Source organism: Dermatophagoides farinae, chromosome 4, assembly GCF_024713945.1.
Source record: "Dermatophagoides farinae isolate YC_2012a chromosome 4, ASM2471394v1, whole genome shotgun sequence".
Lineage (NCBI taxonomy): Eukaryota > Metazoa > Arthropoda > Arachnida > Sarcoptiformes > Pyroglyphidae > Dermatophagoides > Dermatophagoides farinae.
The window spans coordinates 4,699,003-4,725,168 of NC_134680.1; the positions used below are offsets into that span (position 1 = coordinate 4,699,003).

General features: G+C 30.0%; 2 protein-coding genes across 3 annotated transcripts in view; one reads left to right on the forward strand and one right to left on the reverse strand.

Annotated features, from left to right (window-relative positions):
• Nucleotides 1–1,012: 1,012 nt before the first annotated feature.
• LOC124490925 (uncharacterized) overlaps nucleotides 1,013–26,166 on the reverse strand; it is a 36,454-nt gene continuing 11,300 nt past the window's right edge. Inside the window, exons 3-15 of one of the 2 annotated variants that reach the window (XM_075730659.1) lie at nucleotides 22,883–23,395; nucleotides 18,073–18,366; nucleotides 14,929–15,234; nucleotides 14,151–14,636; nucleotides 13,996–14,091; nucleotides 13,430–13,762; nucleotides 13,129–13,188; nucleotides 12,921–13,063; nucleotides 12,232–12,385; nucleotides 3,972–4,027; nucleotides 1,917–2,434; nucleotides 1,225–1,257; nucleotides 1,013–1,107 (exon numbers count right to left, since the gene is read on the reverse strand). In XM_075730659.1, coding sequence (XP_075586774.1) covers nucleotides 1,970–2,434; nucleotides 3,972–4,027; nucleotides 12,232–12,385; nucleotides 12,921–13,063; nucleotides 13,129–13,188; nucleotides 13,430–13,762; nucleotides 13,996–14,091; nucleotides 14,151–14,636; nucleotides 14,929–15,234; nucleotides 18,073–18,366; nucleotides 22,883–23,395 — 2,906 coding nt within the window. In that variant the 3' untranslated portion in view covers nucleotides 1,013–1,107; nucleotides 1,225–1,257; nucleotides 1,917–1,969. Of the gene's footprint in view, nucleotides 1,108–1,224; nucleotides 1,258–1,916; nucleotides 2,435–3,971; nucleotides 4,028–8,623; nucleotides 8,986–12,231; nucleotides 12,386–12,920; nucleotides 13,064–13,128; nucleotides 13,189–13,429; nucleotides 13,763–13,995; nucleotides 14,092–14,150; nucleotides 14,637–14,928; nucleotides 15,235–18,072; nucleotides 18,367–22,882; nucleotides 23,396–26,166 lie in introns of those variants that run through there. The other variant, XM_075730660.1, reaches the window with a different exon arrangement.
• Nucleotides 4,439–8,492, forward strand: LOC124490924 (protein argonaute-2). Its single transcript, XM_047053507.2, has 4 exons — nucleotides 4,439–4,798; nucleotides 4,861–7,146; nucleotides 7,205–7,905; nucleotides 7,972–8,492. Exons 1-4 carry the CDS (start codon nucleotides 4,660–4,662, stop codon nucleotides 8,287–8,289), a joined length of 3,444 nt encoding a protein of 1,147 aa, XP_046909463.1. The 5' UTR covers nucleotides 4,439–4,659; the 3' UTR covers nucleotides 8,290–8,492.

Genomic DNA, 26,166 nt, shown 5'->3' on the forward strand with positions numbered 1-26,166 from the left:
ACAAAGTTTACTTGATTTATTGCCAATTCAGAATGTATGGATAAACTATTATTATTATTATTATAATGACTATAGTTTGGATGTTGTTGTTGATGATGATTGTTTGCTGCTGAATTTGCTATTTGCTTGGAATTCTTTTTCGATAAAACTGTTTGTGTTACATTTGAACGTGACCAATCGATAAACATATCGCTTGAATGTAAATTTGAATTAATTAAAAAATTATAATCATCATCATCAGCATTCATATCATCGTAGAGGTAAGGTATATCCACAGAATGATGTTGTGTATGATGATAATGATAATGATCATTAGATAAAGGCCAATAATTGATTGATTTCGATTGCTGATGTTGATGTCGAATATTATGAATTTGTAAGCGTTGTAAATGTTCACTGAAAAATTGTTTCGTCCAACGAATTATTGACGATGGATTACCATCATTTACATCACATTCAATACGAAAATTTCGATCATTATTTTCAATTAATTCGATTATTTCAATCGCGGTACTGTTATCCATTTGGATACGGTGATTTATGGTTGATGATTGATTGGTAGTGTTGGTCATCACAGACGTTTTTCTAGGCACTACAACTCTAATCTTATCGATAGAAGAAATGGCTACAAAAAAATAGTTGGGATTCGGATAAATTGAAAAAAAGAAAATTTTTAAATAATTTTTAACAACTTACTTCGTATGAATAACCGTATGAACATTAATGAATAACCGATAGAATTTTCTGCACGTAAAACATAAAGGCCATAATCATTTCGTGTTACATTATACATATCGATCAATATGCTATGATTATCCACTGATAATTGCCAATGCCATTGTGATGGTATTAATTCCAGATAATCTTGAATATTTTCCCATTTTAAATTTTCTAATAAAAAATCCGATCGTTGATTAGCGATTAATAATCGATCTAATTGAAGATTATTATCAGCATCATCATGTTTCGATGTTGATATTTTTCTCATAATACGATTCATACGTATCGAATTCGATATAGGATTTGATCGTAACAATATTTGTAGCTGAAAATTTTCTCGTTCATTCAATTCGATTGTTTCGATTGTTTTCAAAAATTTTGGCTTATCTTTTATGTTCCAAGGACATGAAATGAAGAAAAAAAGAAATGAAAATTAATTTACATTTAATCCAAAAAAAGAAATTTTATTTATGTGCTTCAAACAAAAAAAATTAAGTTACTTACAATGAACATTTAATATTCTATCTGATCGTATGGCTTTTTTATCCATATATAATTCGGTAATACCAGAATATACACGGGATTTTTTTCCAACAGTATGATGATGATGTTTGATTTATTTGCAAAATATGGTTTTTCATTCACGCATTATTATTTATCATCATTGTTTATGGCCATTGGGTGGTGTTGGATAATAAAAAAAAATGAACCACAACAGTGTGTGGTGATTATGAATCACAACAGTAAATACAGTGACAAAAAGTGAAGATTTTTTTTCGGTTAATAATAATCACCCGTCGTCCAACGGAGAATGAATTAAAGATGCAACAAGCCATGAGAGATAGAGTATCCATAAGATTCACAAAAAAAAGACATTAATTTCTATTTAGGATTTAAGATTATAATATACAGGGTGTAGTGTAATGATCATCTTAAGAAAGCTAGATAAATTTGCTTCATTCATCCATTCTTTCTTTTTTTTTTTTTTTTTTTTTTTTTTTTTTTTTTTTTTTTGAAAAAACCATGGTAAATTAATTCGAATGAATTTATGATGTTTTTTTTCTTCGTTTCTATTTCCACCACTTGTGTATGTGTAGTGTTGATTTTGTGCCTCAGTTTAATTTAATTTTTTTTTTGACATTTTTTTTTATTGTTCACACAATTCAATTTTTTTAAAATCTATTTTTGACACTTACCGTGATTTGTAATCAAAGGATTATTAGCAATACATGCCAATTGTGTTTGATCATCATTTGCATTTCACACGAAATATGTAGATGATTTTATTCGATAATGCTATCGGTGATGATGATGAATGAAAATTTGATATACTCATGTTATTATCATAAGGTCGAAATAGATTCAAATGTTCATGTTGTTGTCGTCGACAATTCGTTCGATATAAAATGCCACCCTTTTTATCATCATTCAATTGTTGATGTTCATTGTTTTGTTTATAATTTATCAACGCTGATGGATCAATTTCATCATAATCATTGTCGATAGCAAACATTTGCCGGTATGATATGGTTTCAATGTGAATATCATTATTATTATTATTATTATTGTGGACATCTTGTTGTTGATCATCGACATCACCATTGCCATCATCATCAGTCATGATCATTCTATTACCATCATCATGATTATTTGTTTTTAACAATGTTAACGTCGAACATGGATTACTTGGACTTGATGTACATTCAATCTTAATCTATATAATATATTCGATACGAGAAAAAAACAAAAAAAAACATACAAGAAAACATCGACATAAGAAAAAAAATTGATTATAGGGTATGTATGATATATTCGATGTAAAAAGTAATTTTTCTTCTCTGAAATCAGAGAATCACGAAACAAACACTCGCTTACACACACACACACACACACACACCGTCACTGATTTATATATCAACACAAACAACATCAATCAATCGATAGATCGATATGCAATCAATCGTTATTTTTATTTTCATCTTCATCATAACATAAAATGATAAATGGATTTTTTCCACCATATAAAACAGTAATACACACACACACACACACACACACAAGAAAAACCGATGATGATTTGGAACATTGGGATCATATATTCTTTATTTATATGTGATGATTTGATTTTTGTTCCAATTATCGAAACGAATATTATATGATACAAAATGCAGCAACAACAACAACAACAAAAAGTAAACAACAATCAACATCATCAGAATATTACATGATTGATTCATTTATTCGATAATATAAATCGAATAATAATGTAATGATATTTTTAGTTATTATTATTAACGAAACAACAGTATCTCTAGATATACATATATACCGATGAGAAAAAAATCGAATATATTTCTATCTATCTATATCTGGCTATTTATATCCGCAATGTACATTTGTTACATTTTATTGTATCGAAATAGTAATTTTTGCAAAACTTTTTTTTCTGTTTTTTGTTTTGTTTTGTTTTTACACAAAATTAGCCTAATTGAAGAATGGTATCGTTTTTTTTTCATTTCATTGTTTTTCTTTGGAATTGATTGGAAAAACTTTTTTTGTGTTACCAAGAAATTTTTACACTGACCATCATCATGTTGTTTTGTTCTGAAAGGATGCGTGAAAAAAAAACTAATTAAACAACTCATTTCGTAACAACGATAACTTTTAAAAACCGGACTAACTAACTAATAAAATTTGTTGTGTCGTTTATCGTGATAATCAAAAAAAAAAAAAAAAAAATCCTCATTCAATATGGTTTCTAAACCAAAACAGAAAAAATAAAACGGTATTCGATTCTGGGAACAAATAATAGAATTAAAAGGAATCAGATACATTGTTGATCAAAGATGGAAAGAAAAAAATCTTCATCCATATGACAATTTTTTTTGTTGTTGTTGTTGTGTAATTCCAAATTATCGATCGAATTTGCTCATCATTCGATTCGATCATCGATGATGATTTAATCCTGATCCAAAAAAAAAAATGTCATTGTCAATAACAACCATAATGATGCTGATGATGATCATATCTATCGGTATTCATTGAGAATGGAAAAAAATTGGTTATTTGGACCATAAAGAAAAAAAATTCGAATGTTTTTTTATTCTTGAATGGATCAAGAATCACACACACTGTGTATATAATAATAATAATAACTGAATTAATTCTATAAGTAAGATAAAAAAAAACTAAAGGCTATTCCATCTCTCTACCATTCTTTCTTCATTCTTTGCTTGTATTCTGAAACTTACTGTATCATTTTCCTTAATGAACTTTGGAAACGTGATGTTTAGCTGATCCGGTGGAACTAATCACGATGATGATGATGATGATGTTGTGTGTATCCAGTCCAGTCCAGTCCAATTTGTTTGTTGTTGTTGTTGTTGTTATTTTTTTTTAGTTTTATTTATAAATTTCAGTGATAATAATGGTTTCAGGTTTTTATTTTTCATGGCCATCCATCCACAAATTTTGTTGCCATATATTGTAAAATAAAATGAAAAAAAAATTTAAAATAAAAAAAATTAAAAAATTCAGAAAACAAAAATTACAAATTACAAATTCAAATTCAAATATATATTGAAAAAATAAAAAATTGCCCTTAGATGGCATGATTGGCGTTTCCGTACGTCATCTATGAATATGTTTACAAAAAAAAAAAATTTTGTTCGATGTTATCATTGTTCGGAAATGCGTGAGTATTGCATGAATAAATGTTATAAAAACATCATCACACAACGCATGACTTCTCACTTTTTTTTCATGTTTTTTTTTCGCTAACCACATTTTCCAAAAATTCGAACTTTCATTTTTTCATTTTTGTTTCGTTGATTTTCGATTTTCTAAAACGTATTAATACAATTTCATCAATTCAAATTCATTTTCGATTAAATTCTGTTGATTTTTTTTTGTGAAATTAAAAGTATATAATACTACAAAATGAGTTCACGTGGACGATCACGTGCACGTTCCGGTTTTCGTGGTATGGCCAGTTCTTCTGGTCAACCATCACAACGAGAACAATTAGAATCTAAAGAAGAAGAAACTCGTTCACGAATGTCTGAATTATCAATTCAAGGTATTTTGAGCGTTTTTCCTTATAATTTCTCCAATTTTTTTTAAATTGATGATTATCCCTAGAACAAAGTGATAGAACCATACAAGAACTTCAATCGACAAGAATCTCTTCAGTTGTTTCTGGTGAAGAAAAAGATGATTATCGCTCCAGTAGTCGACGCGATGATGAACGTGAACGAAGTTATGGTGAACGTGGTACCGGACGTGGAAGTGGATATGGCGAACGAGAAAGCTATGGTGAACGGGGTACCGGACGCGGAGCTGGATACGGCGACCGTGGTGGCGAACGCGAAAGCTATGGTGAACGAGGTACCGGACGCGGAGCTGGATACGGCGACCGTGGTGGCGAACGCGAAAGCTATGGTGAACGAGGTACCGGACGCGGAGCTGGATACGGCGACCGTGGTGGCGAACGCGAAAGCTATGGTGAACGAGGTACCGGACGCGGAGCTGGATACGGCGACCGTGGTGGCGAACGCGAAAGCTATGGTGAACGAGGTACCGGACGCGGAGCTGGATACGGCGACCGTGGTGGCGAACGCGAAAGCTATGGTGAACGGGGTACCGGACGCGGAGCTGGATACGGCGACCGTGGTGGCGAACGCGAAAGCTATGGTGAACGGGGTACCGGACGCGGAGCTGGATACGGCGACCGTGGTGGCGAACGCGAAAGCTATGGTGAACGAGGTACCGGACGCGGAAGTGGATATGGCAGCCGTGGTGGCGAACGCGAAAGAAGTGGATATAGTGACCGTGGAAGAATTGGTTCCGGTACTCGTGGTATAAGCAGTGGTGCTGGTGGTGATCGTATGGCACCGCGAAACTTTACATCATATCCGGAATCCGAAGCGTATGACATTGTATTGCCCAACGAAATTGAACATGGCGTCAAAGGACGTAAAATTGAACTATTGGCTAATTACATGCGAATCAGTATAAAGCCGACCATGGTCTATCATTATAACATTGATTTCAATTTCAAAGATGATGAAGAACGTGTCGCAATCAATGCTAATAATGAACGGAAGCAAAAATATTTTGCTAATAATGCTTTAGAATTGGTTACTCGATTTATTGAAATAAACGATGAAAAAATGAGACAATTAAATGAATTTGTCTATGATATTGGAAAGAATATCTACACTACTAAAGAAATAGATTTAAACGAATTGACCAAGAATTTCGAAGCTAATATTGGTGGTCAAAGAAAACGATTTGTTGCCAAAATTGTCAATGTACAAAAAATTGATTTAACACAAATTGTGGACTTTTATGAAGGCCGTACATCGGAAGCACCACAAGTGATCATACATTTTCTTGAATTATTAATACAAAATGTATCCTTGTCAAAATTTCATCCTCATCGACGTAATTTATTCGATATTGAATCCGGTGTTATCCGTAGCCCAAAAAATTTTGTTAAATTTGTACAAGGTTTTAGTACGGCCGTACATTTAACCGAAATGGGACCATCGTTGAATCTACATCTAAAAACATCATGTATGATTTCATTGGAAGCTGATACATTATTACAATTAGTGGCCATGATTTCCGAAGGTCGTGATCCGCAACATTTAAATCCAAATGAAATTGAAAATATTAGCAAAATTATTCGTGGATTAGCAGTGAATACTGATTATACTGGCCGTAAACAAAAATATATAGTGAAAGCGTTTGCAGCACGACGACCACATGAAGTAACATTTATGATGAAAAAGAATGGCACTGATGAAGAAACACCCATTTCTGTTCATGATTATTTTCTCACGAAATATAGAATATCAGTGAAAGATTATCCGGTCGTTCAAATGTGTGGTAAACGTGATACAGTCATTCCATTGGAACTAATTTATTTGGTAGAGAAACAATTTTTGAACAATTCAAAAATCGATTCCATCATACAGAATGAATTATTACGTACGGCCACTCATAAACCATTGATTTATTTCAATCATTTATCACGATTTACACAAGAAATTGTCAAAAGTAATCCGGAACGAATGGCTCAATTTGGTACTGATCTTTCACCAAAACCTGTTCGCTTTTGTGGCCGTGTTTTGGATGAACCACGTGTACGTGGTGGCAACCGTAATGAACGTTTTGCATCGGCTTCTGTAGCTAGATGGGCATTCTTTAGCTTTGACGAGAAATTCGGTGAACGCGATGTGGATAGTATTGTATTAGAATTGAAACAAACAGGTAATCGTTTTGGTATGAATTTATCGAATTGCATTGAAAAACAAGTGGTGCCAATCGATAATCGAAGTCTGGATGTGGTAAAAAATGTTTTTGCAAACATTTTGAAAAAATTGCCCAATCTTAACTTGTTGTTTGTAGCATTGCCTCACAGTAAGTGTGTCTGATAATTTGATTTGATTGATTTATATTTTTTCTATTTTCAATCTAGTTCCATTCTTGTACAATGCTGTCAAACATTTTGGTGATCAAAAATTCGGTATTGTCACACAATGTTTGTCCGTAATGAAGGCTAAACGACGTAATCGTGGTTATATTGAGAATCTTTTGCTTAAAGTTAATGGAAAACTTAATGGTCAAAATAGCTTTATTGAACGCCAAGATCTTCAATCGTTATCAATTGACCATACTAAAACTATGGCCATTGGTGTTGATGTTAATCATCCGAGTTACACGGAAAAAGTCCAAAGTTCAATTGCTTGTGCAATTGGAAGCTATGACCATGAATTCACCCGTTATTCGGCCAGTGTACGTGTTCAAAAACGTGAAAAAGAAGAAATGATCTATGTACTTGAAGAAATGGTTGATGAATTGTTGGATGAATATGAAAAGCGTAACAAATATTTACCGGAGAATTTTGTCATTTTTCGTGATGGTGTTTCCGATGGACAATTTAAATATGCTGAAAATGAAATCAATCAAATTCGTACAGCTATACGACGACGAACAAAAACTGGCAAATTGGTGTATATTGTCACACAGAAAGGTCATCAAACTCGATTCGTATTGCAAAATCCAAGCGGTTCGGCTGATCGTCCGGTATATAATGTACCACCAGGTACTGTTGTCGATCATACAATTACCGATCCAACCAAATGTATGTTCTTCATGAATTCACATTTCTCATCATTGGTAAGTGAAAATTCAAATATCGATTTTATATATATTTCACGTTTTTTAATACAACAACAACCATAGGGAACATCACGTCCAATGAAATACGTCGTGTTACATAATGATTATGAACGACGAAAAATGAACATGGATGATTTGGAGAAACTTTGTTTCTATCTATGTCATAATTGTACTCGTTTTCGTGGACCAATTGCAATGCCCGTTCCGGTTCGTTATGCTGATCTTTGTGCTTATCGTTCAAAATTGCATTTGGAAGCACAACATGCTAGTAAAAATATACCGGCCGAAAGTCAAGAAGAATTTGAACGTCATGTCATTTCACAATTGAATAAATTGGTGAAATTGAATGATAAGATCAAAAATTCACTTTTCTATTGTTAAACAAACATATATGTATGATTCACATCTAACAAAAACAAAAAAAATCTACAATACACGATTATCATCTTTATAATTATCACATTCATATATTCATATATTCATATATTGTCTTATTATCATATAACAAATGTTTGGAAAAAATATTTCAGAATATATATTTCGGTTCAATTAATTTAATAAACTCTAATAAATGTTTGCAAAACGAGAATCGATCCAACCATCAAACTGACCCATATCAAAAAAAAAAAAAAAATCTGGGTGTTTTTCTTCATACACCCACCACCGGAACCAAAAAAAAAAAAGAATTTTCATACAGATGTTTATGATGGAATAATGATTTTGATAAATTGATGAGAATTGAATCGAATTCGGTTTTTTCGTTTCGTTTCCAAAGAAAATTCAATTAATCAATTTTTTTTTTTGGTTTAGCTTTCAAAAAAGAAATGACAAAGTTGTTTTTTCTTTCTTGATTGTCTGTCGACTGAGATTGAATTTTTTTACGTTCGACTTTGTAAGTTGAATTTTTTTCGATGTTTTTCTCTTTGATTTTTGATTGTTTGAAAAATGTGATTCCGGTTTTCTTTTTTTTTTTGGCTCAAACCAAACCAACAATCATTGTCGACAACAACAACAAATCGATGATCGATATTTCGAGAAAATAAAGAAAAAAAACAGAAATCAAAATGGGCTATCAATCTAAGTGGAAAAAAGAAAGAAAAAGAAAAAAAAAATTCAAGGAAAATTTCTTTATGATCGAAACTTTTTTCTTTTTCCCATCTCCATCATCATCATCATCATCATCATCCGTGTAATGACATTCGCACACACACATACACACAAACACGAAACGCCCCCCCATTTGGTTATATAACATAATCAAATCATCATCATCATCGGTGGAACAAATATAAAAGTCAGTCTTTCAAAAATACACACACACACACACACACACAAATATTGAAGAAAGTTATTAGTATAGTGAAGTATGTACAGTCAAATCACAACCAATCATACAACCATCATCATCATCATCATCGAAATTTACCCGAGAAAAAAAAATCAAACTTGTTTAGTGAAAACCAAACAAGTCAATTTATCTTTCCGGTAATTCATCTTGTTGTTGTTGCGGCCGAATCAAAAAAAAAAAAAAAACGAATCAATCGAATTGTTGGTCAGACTTGGATTTTTCTATTTTCTATTTTTTTTCAAGCATCATCATCATCATCATCACAGACGACGACAAAAACTATAATGTGTTGTCAGATGGAGAAATGAATTTTTTTTTGTTTTGTTTACAAACCAAAACATCAACAATGAAGAGAAATAGAAAAAAAAAATTCTTCTCAATCATTCTACAAATAAAATTAGAAACCATAGATTTCAATTCGTTAGTTTTGAAAATTTTCTTGTTCTTTTTTTCGGGCCCATTTAATTTCGGGTCCTCGTCATCGTCGTCATCATCATCATCATCGGGACATATAAATGAGCAAATAGCGTGTGTGTGTGTGTGTTTCAAATCAAGTGATCCATGAAGCGAAAATGAAATGAAATGAAATGAAACAAGCACAAAAAAACAGGGAAAAATCAAATTTCTTAAATGATGAAAACAAAAGACAAATTTCTTCATAAATGATGAGTGATGAGTGTCCACATGGGCAACATTCATTTCAATTGCAAACAAAAAAAAACAAACCCGAAACCGAAACCAAATCAACTGAACACAATTAATTTTTTGGTTGTTGACCTAAACTGTCCAAAACATACAGTGTGTCGAAAACTATGAAAAGTCAATTAAATTTTGGCCATCAAAAATTTTTTTTCGGTTTCGTTTTTTTTTTTGAATGAATGAATGATGATGATGATGATGATGAAGAGAAAGGAAGAAAAAAAAATTGTTTCATATTCTAGTGTTTCGATTCTTTTTTTTTCTTTGATCAAAATGCCTGAAGCTATTAAAGTCGATTGAATCAGAATTGTGAGCAAAAAAAAAAAGACAATAACCTCGGAATCAATAAGATTTGTGAACAAATTGCTCATCGGAAATTTGTAAAAAAAAAATTCTATTTTTGATCGATAAATTTCAATGGAATTCGCGAATCTATCTATTATTACGAATTTATTTTGAATCAAAAAAAAAACAAAACAAAATAACGACTCAATTGAAACAATTATGACAGTGGAGAATTTCTTTGCACTGATAATAAAAATTCGATCATCTGACAAGATTTGTATCTACCACTTTTTATTTTTTTTTTTTTTGCCAGTCTTTATGTGTAATCCTCCGCTATGCCAATTAATGGGAATGTGTTCCAAATCATGTCATTTTTCTGTTATTGCTATCATTATAAAATTGGACATATAAAAGTGGGAAAATCAAGTTGAAATAGTCATAGCGATTAAAGGAAATTTTCTCAGGAAAAAAAACATTCTGGAAATTTTTCTATTAGTGTTACACAATGGTGAAAATGTTCCAATTTTTTTTCAATTGTGAATTCTTCATTTTAAATTCAATTTTGAAAATTTTTTCTTTACTGACTGTTAGAAAAAAAAATTATTGCCAAAAGATACGAAAAACGGAAATCGAACAAAATGGCTGTTTTTTGGCAACAGAATCGGAAATCACTTGATTTTTAATTGCACGAAAATCTTAAAAAAAACGAACGAATGAACGAACGAAAATAGAATGCCGGAAAAAGCTCGTCTTTGCTTTAAATTAAACTGAACGACTTTAACGAAAAATTCATTTTATGTATGTCAAACGTAAAATGGAATGGAAAAAAAAATTTTCAATCATCTAATTGCATTCAATATCAAGGAATTTGGTAAAGAATTTATGTTTCATTTCATTTCATTTTGTTCATTTGTTCTTGGAACCAAAATGATAATAAAATTGACATTCATATTTATGAATGAGTCAAAAAAAATAGATAAAAACAACACAACAGTAAAAAACAAAAATTTCTGTAAACATAAATTGACAAACATTTTCATTTTTATTATTGAAAGAGAAAGAAAATCAATTTCAACAGAAAAAGAAAGAAAGAAAGGTCAAAAGAAATCGTCCAAGAAATCTGATCGAACATGAATGAGTGAGTGAGTGAGTATGAACCCTCAAAGGTTGAAATGGTATCAAAACATTCTAAATGGAAATAGAAACTAATTGACTTTGAAAATGCAATTAAAATTTTCTTTTGTTTTCACTTTTGCCATCATTATCATTATCATCATCGCCATCATCATCATCATTTTTTTCGTTTATTTGTTGTTATTGTTGTTGTTGTTGTTGTTGTAAACAATCAAGATTACGTTTAGCAATATTTATAGCTGTTCTATTGCTGTTTCTGCTGATTCTGTTGGTACAATGTTACGATTGACTGGCTACGAATTTAATGAATGGAAAACCATCATCATCAACAAGGCAAAAAAAAATTTAAAACATTCAAGAGAACAAAAAAAAAATTCAATGAAAATGAAAATCACTTTGTTGAAACCCTTTTTTTTCACCCATATTCTATATTTCATTGCCCAATCTTTCATGAACTACTACTAACTGATATACTAACTATAGTTAATTCCAGTTAATAGAAGCCATTTATGGAACAAACAGCAACAGCAGCAACAGAAATGAAACCGAAATCAAATGGAGCAAATTGTTATTACTATTACTATTATTATATATATCGTATAAATAAAATCTCCCGAAACAAATGAACAAAGAAAAAAAAATTAGATAGATTTGGCCCAACGATAACAAGTAAAGGAGAAAGCGATAATACAGCACACACACACACACACACACACAAACATCACACATAGGGTAGAATGTGAATGTTTTTGTGTATTAAATAGATAGAATGGAAATAGATAGAATAGATAGATAGATAGATATAGAAAATGAACATGAAACAAAAGAAAAAAAAATTCGTTTAAACATTAACTTACATATTACATGAAGCGTAAAGAAAACTTCATATGGCTTTTCCAACGATGGATGTACGACGTGACAACGAAATATTTGACCATGATCATTGGAAGTTGGACGTAATACAAGTTCACTATTAATACCAGTACCGGTTGTTGTTGCTAAAGCGGATATCTTTTTTTTCAGAATCAAATTGAATGGTGGTGAATGGCGAAACGAGAGAGAGAGAAAAAAAAATGTAATGGACAAACATTGTGAGAAAGAAAAAGAATTGGAAATCGAATAAAATAAATGATGAACAACGAAAATTTAGTGCAAACAAGAATTCACAATTCTCTTTGTTAGCTTTTTTTTGGGTTAACAATAACAATGGTAATAGAAAACAGAAACAAAAGAATATTCTGGCCATTGATCTTTTTTTTCTTTGTTTTTTTTTGGTGATAACTAAAAACTAACTAATAGAAGCTATTTGTTGTTAGTTGTTGTAGTTTGTTTCCATTGATGGTTATTTGTCAATTTGACCGATAAATAATTGCTATAATTCAATATAAAAAACATTAACAACAGCAACAACATTGTCTGATGTCATTATTGCTTGTAGTTGTTTGAAATTGAATTCAGAAATGAATTTTTTTCCCTATCAATTCGACGTAAATAAATGTTTTATGGATGTTGTTCCTGATTCATAGGAATGTGGGTTAATTCATACCTCACGATCATTTTGATTCAACCAGATTAAATTGGCACGTGGATTACCACCATAACAAACACATTTACATTTAAATATTTCACCAACAAAAACGGTTACTTGGCCATTTTTAACGCCAAGTAAAATGGGCATTTCTGGTGGATCTTTGTGTGTGAGAAAAAAAAGAGAAAATGAAAAATAAGATTTTTTCACATTACGCAAAACTTACAAATCACATTGATTTGATGAGTTGTAGATAATGTTTCGAATTTTCCATTCGTTGAATAGGCTACATATTGATTCGATTGAGTTCAATTTGAATTTAAAACGACAATGATGATGATGATGATGATGATGATGATGACATCGATGTGTTGTCGTCAATCGATCAATCGATAGTGGAACGATGAATAAGAGAAGTTAGATATTGAGAATAAAAAAAAATGGAAAAAAGTTGAGCCCATAAGAGAGAGAAAGTGTCATTTAAATTTTAATCGATCATCATCATCATCATCATCATCGATACTTACCAATACAAGCTATATTACGTATATTTGGTTCTTTATTATTGATCACAATTGTTATATTTGATCGTAATGTCCAGCTTTGATGATCATGTTTGATCATGTGAACATAATTATTATTATTATTATTATTACCAACATTGTTGATTATTGATCGTTGTTGTTGATTATGGCCATTATTATTAACATGACCATCATGATGATCATGTTCATCATTATTATTATTATTATAATAATCATCTGAATCAACTTCTTTACCATCGATAAGCCAACGTATTTTTGATTCATTCGGTTGATGTGATACAGGATGTGCATTACATTCTAATGTTATTGGTGTTCCTATATTCGAATATTCCAACATTCATGATGGCCATTCATTTTGATTTCCAGCATCCCGTACAAAAAAAAATTGATCCAATCAACCGTAAACATGTTATCATCAGCCATTGAATGTCCATGAATAAATTCGAGTGCAAAAAATTTTTTTTTATTATCGATGGAAGGCAAGTAAGCAAGCAAAAAGAAAAAAAAATAACAGTCAATAAACACGTAACGTAAAAAAAATGACAAACCTTGTTGTTGCCGTTGTTGTTGTTGTTGTTGTTGCGAACCATCATCTGATAATAGCACTTCGGTTGGACCATCAATATGAATTTGTGTGGGAAACACTGGATAGATTTTTTTTCGTTTAAATTTCAATTAATTTAAAAAAAAAATCATTACTTACAAAATACATTCAATGTAATCGATTCCTGTAATGGTATGGCTGTCAAACTATTCATCACTTGACATGTATATTGTGCTTGATTATCATTATGATCAACAATAATTGATAATGTATTGAACACTTCATGATGGCCATTTTGTTGTTGTTGTGACATAATTATTGTGTATGTACGATCAATTTCAATACCATTACGATACCAAATGATTGTCGGTGGTGGATAACCATTGATCGAAGTACATTTAAGATTTAATTTTTCCTGATAATTAACAATATCACCATTTTTATAGCCATCTATCACAGGTGATGATGGTTGTCTATAAATATTGATCAATGCCATTGCACGTAATGGTTTCGATAAACCATTATGTTCAGCTTGACAACGATATTCTTCATCAATTTTTGGATATAAAATTAAACTTGATTCAATCGAATAAATTGTATGACGATTTGATAGCAATGTTTTCGATACAGTCGTTTTTGCCGCTTCTAATTTTCGTGTCATCCAAAAATTTAATTAGAAAGAGAGAGAAATACAGAAAAAAATGAACCAATAATCAATTATTTGGTAAAAAAAAGGTCAACAACAAAAAAAAATGGCTACAAGGCATTCAAGAATGAATGAAATAGAAATAGAAAAGAGTTTTAATGATCTTGAAACTTTTTTTTTGTCGGTGGCCACGAATAAAACTTAGTGAAAGTGGGATGAAGAATCAATCAACAATTAAGATGTGTAGGGGTGGGGGGCGAATAGTTTTCAACATTCGAATGAACAACTTACCAGGCAATAATTCAATATTTTTTCTATACCATTTTAATCTTGGTGGTGGTTTAGCATATGGTACCGTACATACGATAATAATCTTTTCACCTTCATATGCATCAACCATAAATATTGATGATGAATTATGATTTGATGATAATGTAAAAGGGCTATTCAATTCAGATTGATGATAATGATGATTGGACGAAATATTCGATGATGACGATAATAATGGACGAAATGCAACTCCAACACCACCACCAGCACCACCATTTGGATTGTCAAATGAACGTGTAGAATTTATATAGATCACTTTTGGTGGCACTAAATTTAAAAATTCAAGAAGAACAAAAAAAAATATAAAAATAGACAAACACGTCATTTATGAACAGAATCAAAAATTCGAACGAGTATTAAAAAAAAGGCTTTGTTCTTGTTGCTGTTGTTTTGTTTTAATTCATTTACTATCATCATGATGTTCAACTTTTGGCTCATTTGATTTCATTCATTCATTATTATTTCATTTTGTTTTTATTTATTTATTATTTGTTTCACTTCATTTTTCTTGTTCATTTCATTTTCTTCATTAAAGTGCACATATAACCAAGAAAAAAAAGGATGAAGTATGTTACCAAAAAAAACGCATAAATTCTGGATTTATTTCTTGATGTTCAAGTGCGTGTGTATGTTCCACACAATGAAAAATCACAAGTAACATATGTTTTTGTTGCGGATCAAAAGAATTTTATTCTTGTTTCTGTTTGTTTTTCTCAACATCATCACCATCCTCATGACCCAGAATAAAACTTTATGATCAAAATCAACTGCAACAACAAAAACAGCAACAACAATAACAACAACAACAGTTGTCGATATTGTAAAATGGTTTGATTCGAATTTCGTAACTCTTTTCTCATGGCGTTTTCGTAATGTTTTTTCTTCCCAATATATTCATCATATCTTTGTGTTTTTTTTGTGGATCTCAAAAATCTCACCATGAAAAACAGGAAACAAAACGAGAAAAAATCATTCATTCATTTAGAACTCTATTTCATCATCATCATCATCACCATCATCAATGTAATTGTCAGTGCAGAATGAAGAATTTAATTTATATTTATACATTTTTGTTTTGTTATCTTGGAAACAATTTCGCTACATAGAGAGCCATCACCATCATCATCATCAAATGAATTCAGTATTCATCCTGAAGAATTTTTTTTCCAGTCTCATTTCTTAATTCTTTTTGCTGTGATTCATTTTGGTACATTTAGAATTTTTGGAATTGTTTTTTTTTTGTATGTGAATGGCACGCGTTTCTTTCACGATGGTGATGACAACAACAAATGTTCGTTTTTTTTTATCCCAGATTCTGGATTGTGATGATGATGATTATGACGTTTTTTTTCTGGGTTCTTGTTTTTTTTCTCTGGTATCTTGCGGATGACTTGATATGAAGCAAGCATTTTTTTGTTTTGTTTTGGCTGGTTGAACTATGTAAGATGACAATCGAATGAAACACGAAGAAAAAGAAAGAATGTTTCTTCTTCGTTTCAGAAGAACAATTCTTTTCTTTTGGCTAAACGAATGAATGAATAAATGATAAATGGCCATAGAAATTGTTTCCGATTTGCTTTTTTGTTTTGTTTTGTTTTGCAGATTCTGTTTTCTAGCCGAGAATTTCTTGATTATCGTCTATCTTTGGTTGTTTTTGTGTGTGTGTATGTTTGTATGTGTAGTATGGAAACGATTTCGATCCGGTTGACATTCGGTCATCCGGATCAAGATATTATTTTTTTTTTGTTTCTTTCAAGTTTAAAATTCAGTGGTTATTGTGGCGATGATTGTGGACAATTCATAAATATGGTAACACAATAATAATGGTAATATATTGACAATCGAATTCGATTCTAATATTTACAGCCAACTTTTCCATCTTGAAAAAACAACAACAAAAGAGATGATGATAAAAAAGGAAAACTCAATTATCAAAATACATTTATTTCCTACTTTTGGATCATCATAGAAAAATAGACAAACAGAACAGATAAACAAACAGAATAAAAAAAATGGAATCTTTATTCCAGTCACCAGTCCATTTATATTCGGTCCAAAGGATCCATTGGCCTCCACTAACTAAACTATCATTGAGAACAGGCCAACTGAACTACAACAACGATGATGATGGTGACAGCGATATGTTGACACCGAACAAACAAAATAAAAACCTCGACAACGATTGAATCTCAAAAGATCTAAGAAATAGCAGCAAAAAAAAAAAAAAAAATTCACGAAAAATGAACAAAGATAATCAACGAAAAAAAAATGAGAATTTTTATCAACAACAACAACAACAACAACTGCAGCGAAAAAAAAATCTCTTCAAAACATCAATTGGACCAGAAAAAAAATGAAAAGAAAATTTTTATTGATTTCTAAAGAACTGGCCACAAACCTAAAAATCATCATCATCAAAATCATCAAAATTAAAATTGAAATCGATTGATTGAATCACGTTACATTGTTATTATGAAGATGATGTTGTGTTTCTGTAAAGTGTGTGTATGTGTGTGTGTATATTGGTAGTGATGTCATTTGTGGATTTTTATCATCATCATCATCATTGTCATCATATTCTACTTTGAGAATGTTTGTGTAAATATCTTCAATTTTTTTTTTTCACTCTATACACACACAAAAAAAAATATTTCGACACTTGAATGATGAAAACGGAAATGGGAAAAACTGAGTGTGTGTGTGTAGATTTCCTGTGAATGTGTGTGTGTGTGTTTTTGTTGTTATTGAAAATAATATTTGTACTACAATTAAATGATTTGTCTGTTCCAACATGATCCAAAACGACGAGTGAAAGAAAAAAAAACAAACAAATCGATGATGAGTGAATAAAGAGCGAAATAAAAAAAAAATCTCGAATCACAACCCGAGAATAAAAACAAACAAAACAAAAAAAATTTTATTTTTTAAAATTTTAGTCACGCCCAACCATTATTGACATAACAACAACGTCAACAACAACAACAACAAAAAATTCTTACGAAAAGAATAAACATTCCATACTTTTACAGTTGTTGTGGATGGATCATTTAAATTTTTTTTTCTTATTTGAACAAACAAACAAAAAAATGAACAACTACTACTTACTGATAAGATGTAGATGAGCTGCAGCACGAATTGGCTGTTTATTACTATTTCCATTTGAATTCTGTTGTTGTTGTTGATGATGATGATGATGATTATCATTATTATTATTATTATTATGATGATGATGATGGTTATTATTATCGGTCATTGTTGATGATGAGGCACTTGTCGTTTGACATTCAAATTCAGCTTCATCATCCAATTGTACATTCTGTATATGTAGATTATATGTTCGTAATGTTTGATTTACATACATTATATAACGATCATGTCCCGGTATGATTGCTTCATAACCTAAAAATATGTAAGTGAATAAAATGAAATGAAATGAAAAAAAAATTGTTATCATCATTATATTATTACATATGAAAGTCATGAATATTTGTTTGAATAAAATAAACTAAAAAAAAAATTTCGTTTTTTTGTTGTTGTTGGAACAAAACACGCCTTTTTTAAAAAAATTCCATTTTGCTATTCATTGTTCAATGTGTGCAAGTTTATTATTATTATTATGTAACATTTTTACAGAGAATGTGGGATATGTACCTTTGATGAATTGTGGAAAATTTTTTTTTTCATAATGATTGTGATGTGAATTTTTTGGGAAAAAAATTTTTGTTGTTGTTGTTATTTTCTGGAATATGATTATCACACACCCACACCCACCCACATTTTTTCCATTCTTTTCTATTCTATTCGATCAAATCGATAACATTATCATCATTTGAAATGTTTATTTTTTTGTTGTTGTTGTTGTTATTTCATTCCATTTCATTATGTTTTCATTATGAATATACCAGAAATTTCATTTGAAATTATAAAATAATGATGACGATGAAAAGAATTGGATACATTCTTTTATCTTTTATCATGTGTTCACCACCATTATCATATAAATAAATACAATTCTTTATTGTTCATTTTTTGTGGGTGTAGGCGGGATGGACGAATGAGTACCAGTGTAGGTGTGGTTTGGGAATGTTTTTTGTTGTTGTTGTTGTTGTTTAAAATTTGAAAAACTAGAACAACATTATTATCAAAATGAAATGAAATTTTTTTTTTCATTTTGCAAAATTTTAAATTTTCCATTTTCCATTTTTTTTTTTGCTCATCATCATTAATATTCCATGTATTGAATGTGTTGAAAATTGAATTTTTGTTGTTTCAAGAATTAATTTTTATTATTTCAAAACAAAACAAACCAGTAAGCCGGTAAATCCAACTATCAAGACGTTGAGGTTTTGGTTTTGTCCGTAATAAACAGAAGCAAATGAAACAAAACAAAACAAAACAAAAAAAGAAATTCTTAAATGTATAACATGTCAAGAATTTAATCCAAAATGATCCATATGATTTCTATTTCTATCTCCTGGACAGAATAACCGAGAACGTTGAAGATGGAAAAAAAATAAAATAAAATTCCCGGTTTAACATAGCTCATAAATCATTTCTTATTTCGTATACGAAAAAAAAGACACGAAAAATCGGAAAAGATTAAAGTTTTTTTTGTTCCATTTTTCCGTATCAAAAATTTCAATTCCATTTCATTTAATGATTTCATTATAAACAGTTCAAAGATTCGAATGTTTTTTTCGATGATGATAATGATGATGATGATTCAAATCATTCATTAATTCATCTAGATAGAAAATCATTCATAGATAACGGTCTAGAATTGGTGAAATCATCATCATCATCATCATCATCATTTCTTTTCTCTCTTGAATTCTTTCAATGCCAAAAACCGAGAAAATTTTTCATCGTCATTCAAAATGATTATATTAAACAAGTGAGAAATCTCTTTTCTATTTGCCGAGCCGAAAATCATTCTGGATTCTAACTATAAGAATCAAGAAACAGAATGGAAAAAAAACGAAAACGAAAAATTCAAACTTTAATTGAATACACCAAACCATCACCACCACCACCAGTGTAGTAGCAGTGAAGAGAAAAGAGGGAGAGAGAAGAAAAAAATTTTAAGAAACATAAATCATTGTCGTATATATGACACATTGGAAGAAAAATAACCTAATTTTGGAGCATTTTTTTTTGAATACATAAAAAAATTTTTTTTTGGATGTTTAACTGTGTGTGGTACATGAATATATGGAATGGAAACGATCAAGAAAAAAAATACTGGCTTTAAAAATAGGCTAAACACTGTAGTGGCAGCGGTTGTGATGGTGGTGGTGGTGGTGGTAGTGATGGGGAGTTTTGAATAACCCAAAGTAAAGAAAAAAAAATAAATTTCTTTTATGCATAATTGATTGATGATGATGATGATGACCGTAACACACAGACACACACACACACACAAACAAGAATTTTTTTTCTGGATCATCAGAACCGGAATTGGTTTGCCAGAATGAGAAAAAAAAATTAATTATGTATTCGAATCACATCATTCACAAGAGAGAGAGAGAGAGAGAGAGAAAAACGATGATGATGACGACCAAAACTGAATAAAATAAAATAAAAAAAAAAACAGAGACAACCACTATAAATGGAATACTAACGAATTGATCGCGAAATAATAATAATGAGGATGATGATGATGGAAGTATGGACTATTTGACAATAAAGAGAGAGAGAGAATAGCGCTGAAAAAAACCTTAAACGCTAATGATGACAATGACTACAAATTGGATTGGTGGTGATGGTGGTGGTGGTGGTAGTGATGGTGGTGGACAAACAAGATCGTGTTGTACCAATTTGCATTAGACATTTGTTTATTTGTTTGTATTCATTGTCATTGTAGTCGTTGTTTATGAAATTCATGATGATGTTTATCCATGTGATCAAATTTATTGATGAAATTGAATGAATCATGGAAAAAAATAGAGCCGCCGCCGCAAAAAAAAATTCAAATTCTCAGCCAAATAAATGAGAAATTGGTTAAAAGTTTTTCGCTCTGTTTTTATTTCGTTGTTGTTGTTGTTGTTTCATTTATGAAACACAATCATAATGACCATATTCATAATGATGATAAAATATGGCCACCACACACACAAAAAACCGACCACGATCATCATCATTATTTATTATTATAAAACATCCATAATGATGATCATAATTAAATCCATATATGGATATGAAACAAAACAAAACCACTACTAGTGGGTAATTAAGAAAATGGAAAAATTTCTTTGAAATGATTGCCTATCATCATCTTTGTTTTTTTGTTTTTGTTTGAAAACAATGACAAACGGATATAAATGTGGACATTAAACCAATCAGATCATCAAGTAACCGGAAGAGGACAAGAAAAAAAAACATGAAAATGACATTCAATTTGGTTATTCGTGATAATTCGGACCAATTTTTTTTTCGTTGATACAAAAAAAAATTACACTAATCATTTTGAATATATGATGATTGTTAAATTGGATATGAAATAAAATGAATAAAAAACCGGAAATGTAATATTCGTATCACAAGTGGTGAAAAAAAACATCAACAACAACAGCAACCGGAACCATCAATGGTCAACCACAGTTTTTTTTTTCGTTCATTCATTCATTCATTCATTTTGTGTGCTGTAAAATGAATTCAAATTCATTCAAAAGTTTTCCAACTAAAATTGCCGTCATGATTGCCAACCAAATTTGGTAATGGCCATTTTTTTTCTTTCTTTTCTTTTCTGGTTTCATCATCATCATCATTATCATCAATGGAAATTGATTTTCCTTGTTGTTGTTGTTGTTGTTGTTGTTGCTGTTGTTGTTGTTGTTGTTATTGTTAAAAAGCAACAACTTTTAGTTAAATTAAGAAAATTTGTTTCAATAAGAATTTCAATGATAATAATGAAAAAAAAAAAAAAACACCAGGAGAACATATCGATCTAATATGGATAGAATTTTATTGAATTGTAGTGAATAATGAAAACAAAATGAATCAATGAAACATATCGAAATAATGAGTTGTATACACACACACATACAAAAATGTAAAAAAAAAACATTGAAATGTGATAATCGATACCAAATAAAACAAGATAAAAAAAACGAAACGAAAATTCTGTTTCAACCAACAAACAACCAAAATTAACACGCACACAGACACACAGAGAGAGAGAAAACGATTGTCGATTACAATCATCATCAATGAATGAATGAATCGATGGATCCAATGATGATGATTGCTGCCTATTCTTTTTTTTTTGTTTCACAATGAAAATTAATACTGTTTGTTTGTTTGTTTGCTTGTTTTGTTCTATTCTGTTGTATGGGTGGTATGTGTGAGGCGTCAAAAATGTTGTTGTTCACCAAAAAAAAAAAAAAAAAAAAAAAAAACATGAAACAACAAATTTTTTTTATGGAATAACCAGAGCAAGAAAAAAAAAGTTTCATTTTACATGGATAACAATGATAAGGCAAGGCAAGTTTGTTGTGTGTGTTCATGTGTGTTCATGTGTGGGTATGTAACACATCATTTTTTTTTCTCTCATCCTAATCATCATCATCATCATAATAATCAACCATAAATTTGATGTGAAAAGAGAAAAAACCGCAACCGAAACAAAAAAAAATTAGATAAACGACGATCAAAATGAAGAAACCTAAAAAAAAACACAAAACTAAAAAAAAAATTCATGTTGATTGTGATGATGATCATAATGGAAAATGATGATGATGATGATGATGATGTGTTTGCAAGTCTCATTGTAATCATGATGATCATCATTAAACCACAATGGTGGATGGCATATCCAAATCAATTAGAGCTAAATGAAAAAAATTGCATTTGGATAATGATGAAATTTTTTTTCGCTTTTTTGTTAGAAAGAAAAAAAATCTTATTTTTCACTTACCCAAAAGAAAACCATCTTTAGACCATTGTACTGGACCATAATTATCGATATCTGGATTAATTTGGCACTTTAATTCAGTATTATCACCTTCAATCACATAAACATCAGTTGGTTTAATACGAAAATAATGATCTATTATTGATTCTGGTTGTTTTGAATGTTTTTGTTGTTGTTGCTGCTGTTGTTGTTGTTTCTGCTGTTGTTGTTGTTGTTTAACATTATTTGAATATTTTTTCATTGAATTATATGATGATATTAAACTCGATGATGATGATGATGTTAATGCTGCAGCTGATGGTTGTGATTTTAGTTTTGATATTAAATGAATGGATGATGATGATGGCGTTGATGTTGCATTAATTATTGATTTTGATGATGATGATGATGATGATGATGATGATGATATGATAATAATGATGAATAATAATGTGTAGAATAATTGTCTATAAAGCCATCTATAGCCAATTAGATTGAATATCATAAAACATAATCGAAGCCAATAAAGCCAATTTCCTATTATGGAATAATAATAATAAAAAAATCATCAGTAATCATCATGATCTCAATTCAAAACTAGACAAAATTCAAATTTTTTTTTCTCAACTTTTATTTTTAGAATATTCCCATAATAATAATAATAATAATAATAATAATGACAAACAGCAAAAAAAGGTAAATTTACATTTTGATATCTGTGTATGTGCGTTTGTGATGTAATTCTGTTTCATTACTTTTCTATATTCTGTATTCATTTTATTCAACCAAAAAAAAAACTTATTCTCATATATTCAAGTAATCAAATGACGGCAATGGCTTTATGAACTTTATTTCTTACTCTTTTTTTTCTGTTCATATTTTTTCACACCCACAGAAATATCTAACTTCACTAGATCGTTTTCTAACTAAAAACTAGAAAAAAAAATTCAAGAAAATCGAAAAATAAATGATGTGAAAATGAATTCATTTTTTGTTCGGTTTGCATTTCACACACACAAAAAAAAATCAGTGATGATGATGATGATCATCATCATTGACAATCATTGATAATGTTCGTTTTCTTGAAATGAAAAAAAACGACGAAACGACGATGAAAAATTCAGTAACGATTCAATGATGATGATCTTTGGAACACGTTTGAACATTTGAAAAATCATCATCAGACCAATAATAATCATCATAATAAAAACGGTTTTCTCATATATTCATATGAATATGATAATAACATAGTGATACCGTTTTGTTGTTCAATTTCCATCATCATCATCATCATCGTCATCTATGATTATGATTGATATTTCTTTTCGGATCATGTAAAAGAGATAATCAAAAAGAGAACATACAAACAAACAACAAAATGATGAAAGCAATGGTGAATTTGGATTCAACCAAAAAAAAAAGAGAAAAAGAAGAAATCGGATTGTTGTTATTATTGTGCAATAATAATAATAATAATAAAGAATGACAACGACAACGAAAATTCTACATTCTATATATATATGGTGGATAGATTCTTTTTCTGTATTCATATTTTATCAAAAAATAATCACGATGATGATGAATAAGAAAAAAAAAGATCCATGAATGAATATGGCGACAATCTTTTTGCCTATTCTTTATTCTTGAAATGGAAACTTTATTCACAAATGAAATGTATGGGGGGAGAAATGAACCTAATGATTGTATTCAGATAGATAGATAGATTTTCTCTCTTTTTATATTTATATTATATTATATGACCCTAACGAATCTTTTTTTTTTTTTTTTTTGGTTTTGGCTTATTTTTTTTCATTCACTAATGGAGAATATGGATGAAAAAAAAAACTTTCTTGAATAATAATATTAGGAATGATTTGATATGATGATTATCATGAGAATGATGATAATCGGGTCGTCATCATCATCATCATCGTCGTCGTCGTCGTCGTATGGTTGAAAAGATGAAATGTTTTTCGTTCTGTTTGGATATTTTGGTTTTCAACAAGAAAAAAAAGAAAGAAAAAAGAAAGGATTCCAGTTATCAGAAACTCTAGAGAGCCAGAGAAAGAATCATTATAAAATGTCTGGAATGATGATTCTTCTCCTTCTTTTTTTTCTATCCAAGAATTCTCATTCACAGATTTTATTGTTGATAATGATGATGAAGATGATGAAATTTTCAACCAAAAAAAGGGTATATCCAAAGTCAAGTGTTTTTTTGTTAGAATCAGAATGAAACAATGAATCAAAAAAAAGGTGAAATTCTTTCTTTATTTTCTACAATTTCTGAATATTTAGTTTGTGAGAATAGAGAAACCTATTGGATTTTGTTGATTTTTTTTGTTTTGATCATGCACTACTACCACCATCAAATATCTAATGATCCAATTCAAATATCGATCATCATTCCTTGAATCCTGAAGAAAATCGATTGGCTGCACACACACACACATATATATATATGTATACACACAGAATGAATGTAACGTAAGAATCCGGAAAAAAAAGAAATGAAAAAAACCCGTAATAATAATAATCTTTTGGATTCTGGAACATTTTTGTTTCATTTCATTGCTGGAAAAATTTTTCCTTTTTTCTTTCATTCATTGTATATGTTGCTACACGCAATAAATTTTTTTTCTCTTTGAATATTCAAAAAAAAAATTGAAAATAACGAGCATTCGACACAACAATGAATGATGATAACGACGACGACGACGATTACATTCAAAATACAAATATTTGTTAGTGAACAACAATAACAACAAAAATGGAAAAAAAACCAAAATGAAAAAGATATGCAAAGAAGAAGAAGAAAAAAAAAATTGTTCATTCATTCATTCATTCGATGGATTTTTTCACTGTAAAATTTAAATTTAAATTTAACAACAACAACAACAAAAAAAAAACAAATTCTCTCTCCCCTTTTGTATATATAAATGAAATGTGAGCAATGTAAAAAAAAATGAAATCAAATCAAACGAACGTACAGCCAATTATTATTACTGTTGATAATATCAAATCGACAAATAATGTATTCCGGAGAAATTGACAATGAATGGAGAAAAGAATCCTAAAAAAAAAATTTCATATTGTAAACATATACCGGAATATATATTAGATGAGATTCGTATCCGTATCCGTTTTTTTTCGTCCTTAAAAATTACATTCATTCAACAATATTATTTTGTCACTAAGAGTAAAGTTTTTTGATTTTTTTTCTTTCTTTTCATCCGTAAAATTATTATCATTATCGTCATCATCATCATTATTTTGTGGTGAATGGATGGGTGTTTTTTGGAACTAAC